The 15,207-nt window shown below is 42.8% G+C and overlaps 1 protein-coding gene across 2 annotated transcripts; it reads right to left on the bottom strand.

Annotated features, from left to right (window-relative positions):
• Positions 1 to 947: 947 nt before the first annotated feature.
• On the bottom strand, positions 948 to 7,627 carry LOC109199735 (uncharacterized). 2 transcript variants are annotated; one of them, XM_025904319.1, is made up of 9 exons: positions 7,595 to 7,627; positions 6,449 to 6,490; positions 6,061 to 6,330; positions 5,290 to 5,532; positions 5,012 to 5,206; positions 4,346 to 4,402; positions 3,508 to 3,551; positions 2,100 to 2,142; positions 948 to 1,466 (listed from the first exon to the last, which is right to left on the bottom strand). In XM_025904319.1, the coding sequence occupies exons 1-7, from the start codon at positions 7,623 to 7,625 to the stop codon at positions 3,514 to 3,516; spliced, it is 876 nt and encodes a 291-aa protein (XP_025760104.1). In that variant the 5' UTR covers positions 7,626 to 7,627; the 3' UTR covers positions 948 to 1,466; positions 2,100 to 2,142; positions 3,508 to 3,513. The 2 variants fall into 2 exon arrangements, with proteins under 2 accessions (XP_025760104.1, XP_025760103.1); XM_025904318.1 differs by lacking the exon at positions 3,508 to 3,551.
• Between the last annotated feature and the right edge of the window lie 7,580 nt (positions 7,628 to 15,207).

Genomic DNA, 15,207 nt, shown 5'->3' with positions numbered 1-15,207 from the left:
CGGAGCTAAAAATAAATGTTTGTTTCAGTTCTATGAAGCTTTGAGTATTTTGGATTAGTAGTACTGCTGTGTTTGTTGCATCATATTGCTGTAATTGTTTATATGCTTTATATATTCTGAGCTAAGTTGATCTATAGTGTTACATCATATTCTATAAGGATGTTATGTGTTTGTAGACTTTCTGCCCAGTTTGACCCATTTAGCAGAAGTCAGCCTGTTTAAGGCTCTGATATCTATTCTGTATGACTTAAAGCAGTTATTACATGCTCTGAATTTCTCACCCAATAAAGGAATATTTCATATATCTGTCTACTCTTCATTCTATCAGCAACAGTTATCACAGCTTGTACATTTTCTTTTTACACATATATGTAAGCATTGAGCCAAGTGTAATAATGCCGACATATTAAACGAACAATGTTTGTCTCTTATATATAATAAATCTGTATATACACTGTCAGAGATACCTGTCTCTGAGTGAAGATTTACGGTGATAGGAAATATAATTAACTGCTACTTACATCTTTGACCCAGAGTTCAAGCTCATATATATATATATATATATATGTATATAAAATCTGACAATACATATAATATTGTCCATATTATATTAACATTACCACAGTGAGATGACTTTAGTCTCATGAATAACATTAGCTAATTATTATTTACTAACTAATCTCAACGAATCAAAGTGATGTCATGACAAAAATGAATGACCAACAAAACATTTTTTTTCCTTCATTTCTGTCGCACAAAGCTGTATGAAACATTTCTCGCGGTTAGTATCATGGTTGCTAGGCAACCTGAACAGCGCGACGAAGGCTAGACCGTCCCATTTCACAAGCCTCGCACTTCCGCACTTCCCATACTTGTAGTACGCACCGTACGTAGTACGCGTAGTGTGCGTACTTCAAGCATGCAGACCCTGAATTGGGACACAGCCTAAGTGTGTCTGTGTTGACATCAGAGGGGACAGACAGTAGTTGTGTGTGTCGCTCTCAGTGCATGTTAATGCTGCTGAGCTCACAGTGAGCGTCGACTCAGGCTCACATCCACGCTCTGTCACACAGACTCAGCTCTCTGAGGAGGTCACAGACCCTCATTCACACCTGTGTCCTCAGCTTTCACTACTGCTTCTGTCTGTGGCTCAGGGGTACAGCGGGTTCCCACCAACCAGAGACTGTGGATTGGCAGTCAGAGGACCTCTGTGCTAAACAGTCTGCAGCCTCCATCAGTGTGAGAGTGTGTTAGAGTGCAGCACAGCGTCTGTGAGCAAGTCTGAAACCTGCACAGGTGACAACAGGAAACTCAGAGTTACTGAACCTGCTTCCTGAGCAGATGTTACTGTGTGCACAGGTGAGAGCTAACAGCTGTATTTAAAACAGACTAAAGCACAGACAGCATGAAGAAGAGGAGCAGAGGGAAGGATGAAGGTCCATCAGGCCCAGGGTGTCCTCAGCTTCCTGTTCAGAGACAAACATGATGTCAGCTCCTCACAGTCAGCCCATCTGATCTTAATGACCTTATAGTACAATAAGTAAAATGTGTTCACAGTATATCACACACTCACAGATAAAAATCACAAACTGCTTCACAATAAAACCAGAAGTATACATAAAATAATAACATGAAACGATTAATTAATTAACAGCTTGTCTGTATAGAAATGCCTTCAGCTGCTTTTAAAGACACTCAGTGGATTCAGCGTAAACACAGTGGAGGAGACGACCTTGGTGCCGCTGCCTGAAAAGCACAATCCACTCATGTTTTGAACCGAGTACGTGGGACCAACAGTAACCTCTGACCTGAAGGCCTAAGTGCTCAGGATGAAGCGTGAGGTTTAAACAGGTCAGAGATGTACTGGGGAGCTTCACTGTGAAGAGATCTAAAATTTACTGGCAACCAATGAAGAGAAGCCAAAACTGGAGTAATGTTTGACCAGAATGCATCAGCATTCTGTGTAATCTGAAGGCAATCCAAGGCTGACTGGTGGGAACAAGTAAAAAGACCATTACAATAAGGGAAGGGCACTTTCTCCACACTCCTCTTTGGTACACGCCACACTGCCAGAAACACACACAAAACTCCAAACTCACACTCAGGGATTCAGGGCAGAATCAGGGACAGGTCCAAGGAAATCTGCATACAAAGAAACAGGCGATTAGAATCAGTAACGAGAAAGGCCAAGAGAATACCAGAGTAGAAAAGAGCCGACTGACACAAGTAGTAATGATCCAACAAACAGAAACACTGAGCCGATGCTCTAAGGCTACGTTCACACTGCAGGCGAAAGCGCATCAAATCCGATTTTTTCGCCCCTATGCGACCCGTATCCGATCATGGTATGACAGTGTGAACGGCACAAATCCGATATTTTCAAATCCGATCTGGGTCACTTTCGTATGTGGTACTGAATCCGATACATATCCGATGTTTTAGAAAGCGACTGCTGTTTGAACGGTCAAGTCGCATTAAATCCGTCTTTTACGTCACTGACAAAGACAGACGCCAATTATCAGCGCCGGAGAAGACATCGCGAACGATTTCCTACCATCCGGTGAAACTGTTGGGAAGACAATGTTGGAGAAATGTGAACATTTTATTTTTACTGTATTTTCTGCAGATTCTGACAGAAATCTGCAACTATCCTTTGAAGCACCGCTCCTCTAAAACAGCAAAAACGATCATTATTAGGTCATCTACATTATTATGTAAATAACAAAATAACTTAAAGCAAAAATCTGGAAACATAAAGTCCGAAGTCTTTATATTAAGGGCAATCAGTCAAACAATATTGTTTGCTCTGGGTCTAAACAGAGCGAGTTCTGTGTGACATCTTCTTTTGCGCATGCGGGCCGCTTTGAGCGTTCACACTGGAGAGCGTTTGATGTCGCATTTTATGTGTAGTGTGAACAGGCAGACAAAAAAATCGGATTTGATCAAAAAATCGGAATTGAGCATTAAGACCTGCAGTGTGAACGTAGCCTAAGTAGTGGCTCGAGGAGTCAGGTTAATGAGCAGCAGGTAGGTTATCAAACACAGGTGTGTCAGCGTAGAGAATGGACCTCAATCGTTGTTACGCAAACAAAGAAAAGAACTCAGTGTTCATCAGCTCCTGAATCTCTCCTGCTACAGCAGCAGCAAGACCTCTCTGTGTTGAATCATATCTGTTATTAATCTCTGTCTCTCTTCCACATGTCTTTATCCTGTCTTCCTTCTCTCACCCCAACCAATCACAGCAGATGGCCCCGCCCCTCCCTGAGCCTGGTTCTGCCGGAGGTTTCTTCCTGTTAAAAGGGAGTTTTTCCTTCCCACTGTCGCCAAAGTGCTTGCTCATTGGGAGAGGGAGGGTGGGGGGTATATGATTGTTGGGTTTTCCTCTGTATGTATTATTCTAGGGTCCACCTTACAATCTGAAGCACCTTGAGGTGATTGTTGTGTTTTGGCGCTGTATAAATAAAATTGAATTGAATTGAAAACTTTACACTTGTGTGTAAATGTTACCTGCTCTCAGTGATGAATAACAACACCTGGATCAGCTGACTGCTCTGTAACACACACAGAAAAACAACATAAGAGTGTGAAGCATCATACGTGTCCTGCAGTCATGTGTAGGTTCAAACTGTCAGAGGCAGCTCACATACATGAAGCTCCAACTTCTCACTCACTGCATATAAATTCAAAGAGTCCTTTCATCTCCTCCACCTGCTCTGAGCAGCCACCTGTCCCACATGTCTGTGAAGTTTCCTCCAGTAAATGATCACAAACAGATCAACCCTCCTTTCTGTTCTTCCACATCAGTTACTTAGGAAGTGATTAACTCAGAGCTCTGTGGTCTTAACCCACAGCAACCCTGACACCAGAGCAGAAATCACCTTCCACTTCAGCCTCTCAGACTCTGGAACCCCTCCCACCCCAGATGTGAAGTGTTTGTGACACCACCCTGACACGAGCTCCATCAGGACAGTTTCTTTCTCCCAGTCGTTGTAATCCTTAAGTCTCTCATCGGTGCTCATTCTGTGATATTAAACCTGTTAAACTGAGAGTCGTCTCTTGCCAACAGTCCACTTTCTCATACCGACCCCCCTTCAGGTCTTGACTCAGCTGCTGGACTCCCATCCAGATGTTTGTGTTCTATGTACAGTGTCTTGACAAAGTATTTATATTCATCCTGTAAAGTGTGGTGTGAATCTGTATTCAGCCCCCATTAATCTGACTACATTTTATATTTCCTACCTTCTTCCTTAATCTGCTGTTTTTCTCTCGGGTGTGCTGCACATTTATTGTTATGAAACAAAACTGATCTAATAAAATTAACAAAATTCATTTTATTCGTTTGTACCTGCAGTGAGAATCCTCACGTCAGAGTAGACAACATCTGTATCAGCTTGATGTGTATCTAGAAAATACAAACACACTCAGGTCATGTTACAACTACAAACAGAGGAAACACAAACAGATGATGTTTAAAATCTGTAATCAGCTGCAGTCAGCACAGAACCTCAAACATACTGACTCATACTAAGTCACACTGACTGATACTGATTCACCTGTTATGAAGCAGACGTTTGGCAGTTTGTTGGTCTGGAGCATTCAGCTGTGTGTTAACACAACACCAACAATAAAGACAACAGTGATATTACAGGTAGGTTTGTTGACATTGTGGGAAGGGTTTTGAAGCCATTTCCAGACTAAGGTAACTGACCCCGAGGTCAAAGCAGACAGCCTTCAGAGGAAACAACAGAAACCCAAAACCTCAAGCCTCATCTCATCATTTCAGTCAGATGTTGACAAACCTCAGTGTGATCACACTTCAGAAATAAGTCTGGTTGCTAAGCTAGCCTGCCTGTAGTCCACCTGTTTCACCCACTGAAACATCTGAAGCTTTATAAAACCAAAAGTTCTCTTAAAGGAGCAGCTGGAAACATCTGGCCTCAGACTGCAGCAGCTGGGCTCCTTGTTGTGATGAAAAATAAAAGATCTCAGGTGAATGTGACAGAGGTTGTACCATTTGCTTCATTTTGCTTTTTGCAGTGGAAAAGAAGTCGAACTAGAACCAAGAGCAGAACCAGAAGAACCACAGGAACCAGGCCTGCTATGAGTGCAGTGAGAAAGGAGGTGAGACCCTGAGGAGGTGATGAAGGAGTGTCAACAGAAGAGTTCACAGGAGGAGTGGAGTCTGAGCTCCTGTGCTGAGGAGGACCTGCAGGAGAGATGATGACAACGGTTCAGTCATTTTATCAGCAAGTCATGTCTGTAAACAGGAAGTGATGTCACTGTTCTGACCTCTGACCCTCAGAAAGCTCTGAGGAGACGATCCAAATGCGTCAGTAGCACACGAGTAGAGACCTTCATCAGACTGTTTAACCCTTCTGATGACGAGCTCTGCCGCTGTTCCAGATCCAACAGGACGTCCATTAAAGGAGAAATAAGCAGCAGCTGTGTCACCGCTCCTCTCTCTGCAACGCATAGTGAGATCATTTCCTGTCCTCACAGGAAGTGCAGGAATCTCTAGAATCGCACCTTTATCTGACAACAGAGACACAAACAGAGCAGAGTCATGAGCTCCTCTCAGATGTGCTGCTTCCTGTCTGAATGAGCACCTCGCTGACTTCCTGTCACTGAGACAATCTGAGCCGGTCACACCTCAAAACATCCATCAGTCTGAACATATGCTGCCAAAATATTGGGACTGGGGTGGCTGTAGCTCAGGTGGTAGAGCAGGTCATCTACTGATCGAAAGGTTGGTAGTTCGATTCTTGGCTTCCCCTAGTCTGCATGCCAAATATCCTTGGGCAAGATACTAACCCTAAATTGCTCTCCGATACCTCCATCGGAGTATGAGTGTGTGAATGTTACTTAGAAAGCAACTAGAAAAAATGTGCTTGGGTAAATGGGTGAATGCACAAGTTGTGTACAGCGCTTTGAGTGCTCAGAAGAGTAGAAAAGCGCTCTATAAGAACCAGTCCATTTACCATTTACTATCTCACTGACAGACATGTAGCCAACATCTGGAAACATCTGCACAGAGACACTGGAACATCTCCCTGTCTCTACCTGAAACAATGATGGACACTTCATCGCTCTGCTGTCCAGATGAGTTCTCACAGAAGTAACTTCCATCAGAGGAGACGGAGCGATCCAGAACACAGGAGGAACCATGAACCCTCCCAAAGCCTGCAGCTGCTCCACAGTCCTCAGTGAGTCCTCCTCTGGTCCTCTTCACTGTCCATCCATCAGCTGTCTGTCCATCATCATCACAGCTCAGAGACACTGAAGAAGATCCACTGAAGAACTGCTGAAGGTTTGGACTGACAGACAGAGACACTGGAGGACACACACACACACACACACACACACACGGACACACACACACACACACAGAGTAAATGTATTTGTGTTCTTGTTGGAGTCTCACTGATTGTTTTCACTTCCATCAACTCACCTGCAGAAACAGTCGGTGCAGACAGCAGCAGCACACACACACCTGCAACAGGAGAACAGAGGTCAGTAAAGGTCAGAGGTCATTAGTTGCTAGGAACAAGTTACCCCTGGAAGGGTCTTCCAAGGGAATTTAGTATTTGCATGAGACATTCTTCTTCCAAGCTCAGAAGTGTTGGATGTCATCTTATTGTGTAGTTTGTATTTTTTATATTAAGCTAGAAAGAGAATAATTTAGCTTTCAAACTGCAGCAGTTTGTCTCCTCATTAAAAACAAACAAACCTTATGCTGATGAATTTTGCGGTGAACTTGTCTGTGCTGATCTTGAGAGGACGTTTGGAGCTCCGCATTTTACGTGACTTTTACACACCAATTGTCTCGAGACTCGATGACTGTGTTCTGTGACCGTATATGGTCTTATACTTCCGGGATGAGCTGCTGTGGTTACTAAATGTTTCCACTGTGAAATTATTTCACTTAGAGCTGTGGAAAATTTTGAATCTGTCCACCTCTACGGTCAAGACTCGGCATCCTTCTGCATCTAAAGGTCAAAGGTCACTCTTTGAGGATGCCAATGTTCACATTTTGGACAGAGAGGACAGATGGTTTGAAAGAGGCAACATTTAAAATAAAATAGAATAAAAAAGATTTTTCCAAACCAACGTGTTATGATCCTGTTACAGTTCTAGACTCACGTTCACTGAGCTCGTTAGAAAGATCCATTCTTTGACTAATGTTTGTAAAAGCAGTCTGCATGGCAGCTGCTGCATTTTATCCATCTGTGGTCATGAGATTAAAAACTCCAGATTTCACTGATTAATACTACTCAAACCCAGGCCAGCTGCTTTCAGCAATGCGATACACCGCCAACAGAGCTAAGCCTGCCCCGGGCTGCAATTAAGCACCAAAATTGGAGAAGGCATAGAGAGCGGATAGCCTAACATATGAAACTGGAAATGAGCGCCGTGTGTTCTATTTATTTCAACAAAGTAACTTCTGATTACCACCTTTGTAAACTGTAACTGTAAAGGACTGCAGTTACCCATATTTTGTATTTTAAATACGTAACACCGGTACATGTATTCCGTTACTTCCCAACACTGGGCAGATGATATCATGGATAAATGAGTAGATGAACGTTTGACTCACCGAGGAGCAGAGAGGCAGACGGGGTCTTCATGGTGTCTGAATGGTGTCTGAATGCTTTAAGTCTGAGCAGCGAAGACGTCTTCAGCTTCACCACTTCCCTGTTAACACTTTCACTGTCTGAGCAAACGCTCCACTGATGAGAAGCACGCCCACACAGTGTCCGGTAAGTTCCAACAACATTTTTACTTAATAAATGAAATCCTCATTTAAAAACTGTATTGTGTATTTACTCAGGTTGTATTTGTCTAATATTACATTTGTTTCATGATTGGAAATAATAAGTGTGACAAATATGTACAAAACCAAGACATTGGTGAGGGGGCAGATTCATTTTCATGGTATAAACTGAAACATGATGCATCTAAAAAGGTAGGACCAGGAGATTTTAGTGCTGCACACAGGTTGGCAACCTTCTGACATTTATTTATTTCTATGCACATTAGGAGAAATGTGGCCCTGTGAGGGACTCTAATGTGTTCATAGTATGAGTGTGTTATTGTAATTCATTAACTGTAAAGTGACCAGCAGACGGGCTGGAGGAATAAAGCTTGTGTCCAGTAGTTCAACTTCACATGGACAGAAACTGCTCTGGTGCTGAGAGGTTCTGACCCTGATGGACTGCAGCCTCCTGCCTGAGGGAAGCAACTCAGGAGGTTTCTCTTTGAGGGAGTTTGGGGAGGTCAGCAGTAATATGTCCTACCTGTATCAGGGTCCTTGAAGCCCACGTGGAGGAAGAGCAGACTGCAGGTGATCAGCTTTCAGTCTGCAGGTGGTGAGGATGGAGGTGAGGATGGATTCTCTGATGAAGGAGTAGTTGTATCATTGACCAGGAAGTTCATTATTTGCTTTTGTGATGAGGGTGCTGATGATAGCGGTCATTCTGATCCTGGGGACGACTGTTCAGAAAGACTTCAGTGTCTGATGGACTCTGTGTCTCTGTAGAGCCTGAAACATGCTCGTCCCTCTGGTTCTTCTACTTCTCTGTACAGTTGCATTCATTCCAACACTTTCATCAATCTGCCTCCAGGATTTCTCACATCTGTGAGTCTTTATATTGAAACTCTGATTATTACTCTTCATCTTTGAAGTTCTCTCACTGATCCATTTGAAAAATGAGTCGACTGTATGGAACAGACCGATCACAATATTCAAAGACTGCAACAACCCAACGAGGTTCACCTCAAGTTACAGTGCAGGAAACAGGTCATCTCTCAGCAAGCTGTGTGGTTAGCATGTAGCTGCGCTATAGAGAAGAAGCAGAGGTAGAACTCCCATGAACCTTTGTAGACCGAAGGAGAGCCATTAGCTTTTATTATTTAACCTTTATTTCCACAGGTAGTCCTGCTGAGACTCAGTGTCTCATTTCTAAGATAGACCTGGTTCAGCTGAACGCTGGTGCTGTAGCTATTTAGCATCTCTCATTGGCTCATGACCACAGGTGGAGGTGGAGACACAGACTGACAGATCGATAATGTTGCTTTCAAACTCTCTCTTTACTTCACTTTAATACAATAATTTTTTTTTAAAAAACCCTCATTATCTGCTCTTTCCAAAAGTTTTCTACATTTTACACCTGAACACATGGTTTAGATGATCTTTCAATTCTAATCTTATGTCTTCTCACTCACCTCTAGTCACTTCATATGATACCCCCAGAGCCCACATTTGACCTCTTTTATGGGCCCAGAACCATTTTTTAACCTTTATGAAATACTATTTCTCTGAAGCACCAGTGTCAGAAGTTTAATAGTTTTTCTTTGAAGGTCACAAAGACAGGTGAAACTGTCCAAACTACAAACTAATGAAGAAGCTCCACACACAGATGCAGAGATGATCCTCTCTCATCAGGCCGTGTAATGATGTGTTTGCAGGATGTGATTGATGGTTTAGTTCAGCTTAACGTGGGCGTTTCACTAAAGACAAAGACAGTAGCAGATGATCTAAAGAGCAAACAGAGAAGAACAAAGACAGCAATGCAGAGCTGAACTGATCTGAACACAACTGTCATGAACTGTGTGACAACAGCTCAGCCCACCGAGGCGTGTACCTGCTTTCATAACGTGTGTCTAAATGTGCATGTTAATGATGCTTCAGCCTCAGCAGAAGAGACCGCAGAGACAGAGACTCAGATCTCTGACTGTGTAGTGGAAACATGAACCACAGCTGTGACACCGTCAGACTGTCACGAACACTGACGGACAGAGAGATTTAGCTCAGAGCACTGCGGTCTGCTAACATTATCACAGCACACTGAGACAATCAACCACTGTTAGCTCTTCTTATTAAAGTCTGTGAAGAAATAATGTTATCAGGTCTGAACTTCAAACACTTGAATATCATCTATTCTTTAACCCTGCACGTGTCTTTGAGGATGAGCTCCTTTATTTTCTTTGCTTTAAAGTCACAGGGCCCCCCATCCCCAGCAGGGGCCTGACAGAGCCGGGGGGGGGGGGGGGGGGGGGGCAGGCACCGTCAAGCAACCTCCTGGAGTGAGCCAGTACACACCTGAGCACCCAGCCCCAAACACCAAGAACCACCAATCTAAGTCACTCAATAATCAAACAAAAGGGGAGGCTGGAAGGTTACATTTCAGACACTTTGATATGTCTTCACAGATCCAGCTCCAACACCTGTAATGGTCCCTGTGCCTGCTCAGCTGACTCGGTATGGCTCTGACATCATGACTCATGACATCAGCTGAGTGTAAAACATTTCAACAACTTCTTTAAGCTGTTTGGCAAAAAAGATCCGTCACTTTTATCTAAAGGAGGCTTTTTTTAATCACACATGCTAATATCACCCTTAAATTTGACCCAAAATGCACTTTCTGAAGGTGGATTCAAAAGATCAGGGTACCAACATTCATAATAATAACAATAATAATAATAAATTTTTATTTATATAGCACCTTTCAAGACAGAATCACAAAGTGCTGCACATAAGATTAAAAGTCATAAAAAGATTTAAAAAGAGAAAATAAAACAGACAAATAATTAACCAAAAGCAGTTTTAAAAAGGTAAGTTTTGAGTTGTTTTTTAAAAACAGCTACTGAGTCCACAGTTCTTAATGCTTGGGGGAGAGAGTTCCACAGTCTCGGGGCCACATTGGCAAAAGCTCTGTCACCCTTAGTCCTCCTCTTAGTATTTTTTATAGCAAGTAAGCCCTGATCAGATGACCTCAAAGACCTGCTAGGGACATAGGGCTGTAGCAGATCAAAGATGTAGGCAGGTGCCAGTCCGTGCAAAGCTCTGTAGGTCAAGACCAGGATCTTAAAATCAACTCTAAATTTAACAGGAAGCCAGTGTAACTGCGATAACAACGGTGTCACATGCGAGTACTTGGAGGATTTTGTCAGAAGCCTCGCTGCAGCGTTTTGCACAACCTGCAGGCGATCCAGAGAACCTTTGCTAAGACACATAAACAGCGAATTACAATAATCCAAGCGTGACGAGATAAATGCATGTATAGCAATCTCCAGTTCAGAAAGAGATAAAATCGGGCTTAGCCTAGCCACATTTCTTAAATGATAAAAACAAGACCGAACCAGAGAATTGACATGCCCATCCAATGTGAGACTGGAGTCAAAGGTGACACCTAGATTTCTGATAGAGGATTTAACATAGAGTGAGAGAGGACCAAGGGCTTTCACTATCTGGGGTAGAAATCTATCAGGGGCGCATATGAGGACTTCGGTTTTCCCCTCGTTGAGTTGGAGGAAATTTGCAGCCATCCAACGTTTGATCGAATCTAAGCAATCATTCAGCCGCTGAAGCTTAGACAACTCCTCAGGCATAAAAGAAACGTACAACTGAATATCATCAGCATAACAATGATAAGAAATATTCTCAAAAGAGCCCATTATATGCTGGAGGGGGAGAAGATAGATTAAAAACAATAAAGGCCCCAAAACTGACCCTTGAGGGACACCATAAGCAAGGGAAGTAGAGGATGACCTAAAATCGGAAACTGCCACAGAAAAGGATCGGTGATGGAGATAAGAGAAGAACCAATCTAAAGCAGTTCCAGATACACCAACCCAATTTTTCAGTCTTTCAATGAGGATGTGATGGTCAACTGTGTCGAAAGCTGATGTGAGGTCCAACATGAGTAGAACAGAGCATTTTCCTGCATCATTATTCACCAAGATGTCACTTGAGACCCTAAGAAGAGCTGTCTCCGTGGAGTGAAATTGCCGAAAACCGGACTGAAACTTATCATAAATGCTATGTTTATCTAGAGCTGCCCTAAGCTGCTTAGCCACAACCTTTTCTAGAAGCTTAGCAATTAACGGTAATTTAGAAATAGGTCGGTAGCTGCTCCAAAGAGAGGGGTCAAGTTGAGGTTTTTTTAAAAGTGGGAGGATAGCAGCGTTTTTAAAATAAACCGGAACTATACCAGATGCCAATGACGAGTTGATTAAAGTGAGCACACATGAACCAATAGACTGGAAGACATTTTTGAATAATGATGCAGGTATAATGCATCATTATACCTGCATCAATTCACTGAATTCACTAATTTCACTAGCTCAGGTAGTGAAACCGGAGAGAAAGTATCCAAGACAATGGCCCGGGATGGGGTAGAGATAGAGATAGCAGGTGCTGAGTATGTAAAACTCATTCTCACGTTATGAATTTTTGCCAGCAAAAAAGAGAGAAAATTTTCACAGTCCTCGTTAGATGAAATAGGGGCCGCAGGTAGAACAGGAGTAACAATGTCACTAATAGTGTTGAATAGCACCTTAGGATTGCCTTTGCTCTTTGTAACCAAGTGTGAGAAATGGGCAGCCCTCGCATCTCTGATCGCATTATTAAAAGAAGCTAAAGGTCCTTAAGATAGAGGAGGTGAACATTTAGATGAGTTTTCCTCCACCTACGCTCCGCTTTACGACAATCACGTTTAAGACAATGAATACTGTCATTTAGCCAAGGAGGAGATTTAGAGGCAGAAACACTCCTCGTTTTAACCAGACAGATTTCGTCTAAAATAAAACGGCAATAATTATTAAAAATACTAGTTAAGAAATCAACACCATTTTGAGGAGATAGCTGTAAGTTAAAGGCATCCACAAATTTCTCCACTGTGGAGGAGTTTAAGATGCGAGACTTAACCATCCGTCTAACAGGGGACAAAGGCTCATTAAAAGACAGGTTAAAAACAATAACATAGTGATCAGAAATAAAAATGTCCTCAGAGCAAATAAAATCAATATTTAAACCCAAAGTAAAAACAAGGTCCAGTGTGTGACCTTTGCTGTGTGTAGGACCGGACACATGCTGAGCAAAATGAAAAGAATCCATAATGTTCATAAAGTCTCTGGCGAATGGGTCGGAGTCATCATCAACGTGAATGTTGAAGTCCCCAACTATAAGCACCCTAGACAGCTTCATAGTAGCGGATAAGAAGTCGCTGAGCTCCGACAAAAATAACCTGTTATATCCAGGTGGGCGATACAACACAGCACAGAAAAAAGGATCCTTTTTACCAATTTTGAGCAGCTGCAGCTCAAACGAGCGAAAAAATACAGTTTTCACGGAGCGGCAGGAGAAACGGTCCTGGAAAGCCACGGCAAGCCCGCCACCCCGACCAGACAACCGAGGCTGGGTAATAAAAGTATAGCCATCCGGGCAGAGTTCAATAAGTGACGAGTAGTCTACATCCCGCTGCCAGGTCTCAGTCAGGAATAAAAGATCGAGTTTTTTAGATAATATAAAATCATTCAACAAGAATGATTTATTAGAGAGAGATTGAGCGTTAAAAAGCGCCATAATCAGTGAGCTAGAAGCCTCATTATTTGCAGAGGCTCGAGTTAAGGGACGTAAATACACAGGGTTCGAGCCGTCACGTTCGTAGAATCCACTCACCGAGGGAAGAAAAAGCCAGCCAGAAGAAGAGTCTGGATAAACCCTCCTAAGGTGGCAAGGTCTCAAAGAGCCGGGCCCAGCATATCCAAACAGGGCCGTGGAAAACAAGTCCCCCTCCATGGAGCTTTTCTGGACACAGGAGACAGCGCACGCTCGACGTCGCTTACCAGCCAAACCACACCGCCAGTACATCCTGAGCTTCACCTGAATACCTCCTCTTCTCCCTCTCCTTCTCCGTGGTCTAGAGGGACCACTGAAAACACCTGACGAGGATCCAGCTAATGGAGGAGGATGGAAAGTGCCAGAGGACGACGAGACATTGTGTGGCATCATAGAAGATCGGATGGATAGCAAAGCCAGGCGATCATACACCAGGGCAGCAAATACATCATTAAAACTGAGTGAGAACAGTAGAGCAGAAAAAAACAACGCAGCAGTAGTAGAGCGCGACAAACTGCAACCGGCAGCGGCAGAGCCAAACACAGGCGCCATCATACCATATACGTATCTACATCACAGATATTAAATGTTTTCCCACTAGATCATGGATCTATGTCTGATGGTATTGGTGCAGTTTCTAACAGAGCTTAAACATGTTTTTTCAGGTCATAATTTAATAAAAATGCTGGAACACAGTTAAAGCACCACATTTAGACCCACCTGTGTGCACTTCAAGGGCCTGACACTCTTTTCTACAGAGGCCACATCAGAGCGATAATATACTGGTTTACAGGGTCAGAGCAAGAGGATAACATCCATTACTGTATATATGTGTGGTTGTTGTGCTACCTGTCCTCCTGCCAGCCTTCCTCTGAGGTTTGATGGCTACCTGACAATAAGTGACCTCAGGAGGACCTGAAGACATGAATGAAGTGATGCTGCTGGATCAGACACAGGAAACGTCTCAGTCCTGAGAGACCTGAATCAGCTGAACGTGTCTCTGAAACACGTCTGAAACGCTCTGGTATCCACTAGGGCTGCAACAAACGATTATTTTGATAGTCGACTAGTCACTGATTCCTTTTGCGATTAGTCGACTAATCAGATTATGCATCCACTGGACGTAAAACGTACAGCTTATTGCCCCAGCATTCATCTGCTCTTATATAACTATCATTAGCTTACAGCTTGAAGTGTTTAAGGTCTGTGCTAACTAAAAATAAAGACAAGATGATAGTTTATTAAATTTCTAATGAAATCTGCAGATTGTTTCGGTGAAGTTTAATATTATATAATATTTAATAATTATAATATATAATATTTTAGATAACTCCTTGCTATCTAAAATATAACGGGACACCGGAGTATATTCTCGAGCATCTCACACTTCTGATAACCAGTTGTCTGCTTGACGTTTATTCAGCTGTGTAAAAACTATAACTTTAATCTCAGCCAAACCGATTTACTCAGGAACAAATAAAATACTGAAAAAAGCCAAACAATAACATTTTTAAGTTATCTAAGTGACTTATGTATGTTTAACCTGAGTAGCGAAAGACGACGGCGGGTTTGAAAACGATTTGCCGGGAGTCCGGTGTTCTCACGGGCTCTAGTGAGCTTCGAGCTCTCGGCTAGCTATCGAGCTGGTGGGTAACAGACGTCTCCAAAAACGTTGGAGCGCTATTGAAAATATGTGGTGTCTTGATAAACTGAGCAGATATTTGAGGTTTACACGGCTACATTCTCGCCTGAAAATATGTGAAACGTTTATTTTGTGACCCAGAAAGAATAATAAGAGTAATATTAAA

This window comes from Oreochromis niloticus, unplaced genomic scaffold (genome assembly GCF_001858045.2).
Source record: "Oreochromis niloticus isolate F11D_XX unplaced genomic scaffold, O_niloticus_UMD_NMBU tig00000744_pilon, whole genome shotgun sequence".
NCBI lineage: Eukaryota > Metazoa > Chordata > Actinopteri > Cichliformes > Cichlidae > Oreochromis > Oreochromis niloticus.
Note: the sequence above shows the minus strand (reverse complement) of the source record. Positions and strands in the feature narration are given on the sequence as shown.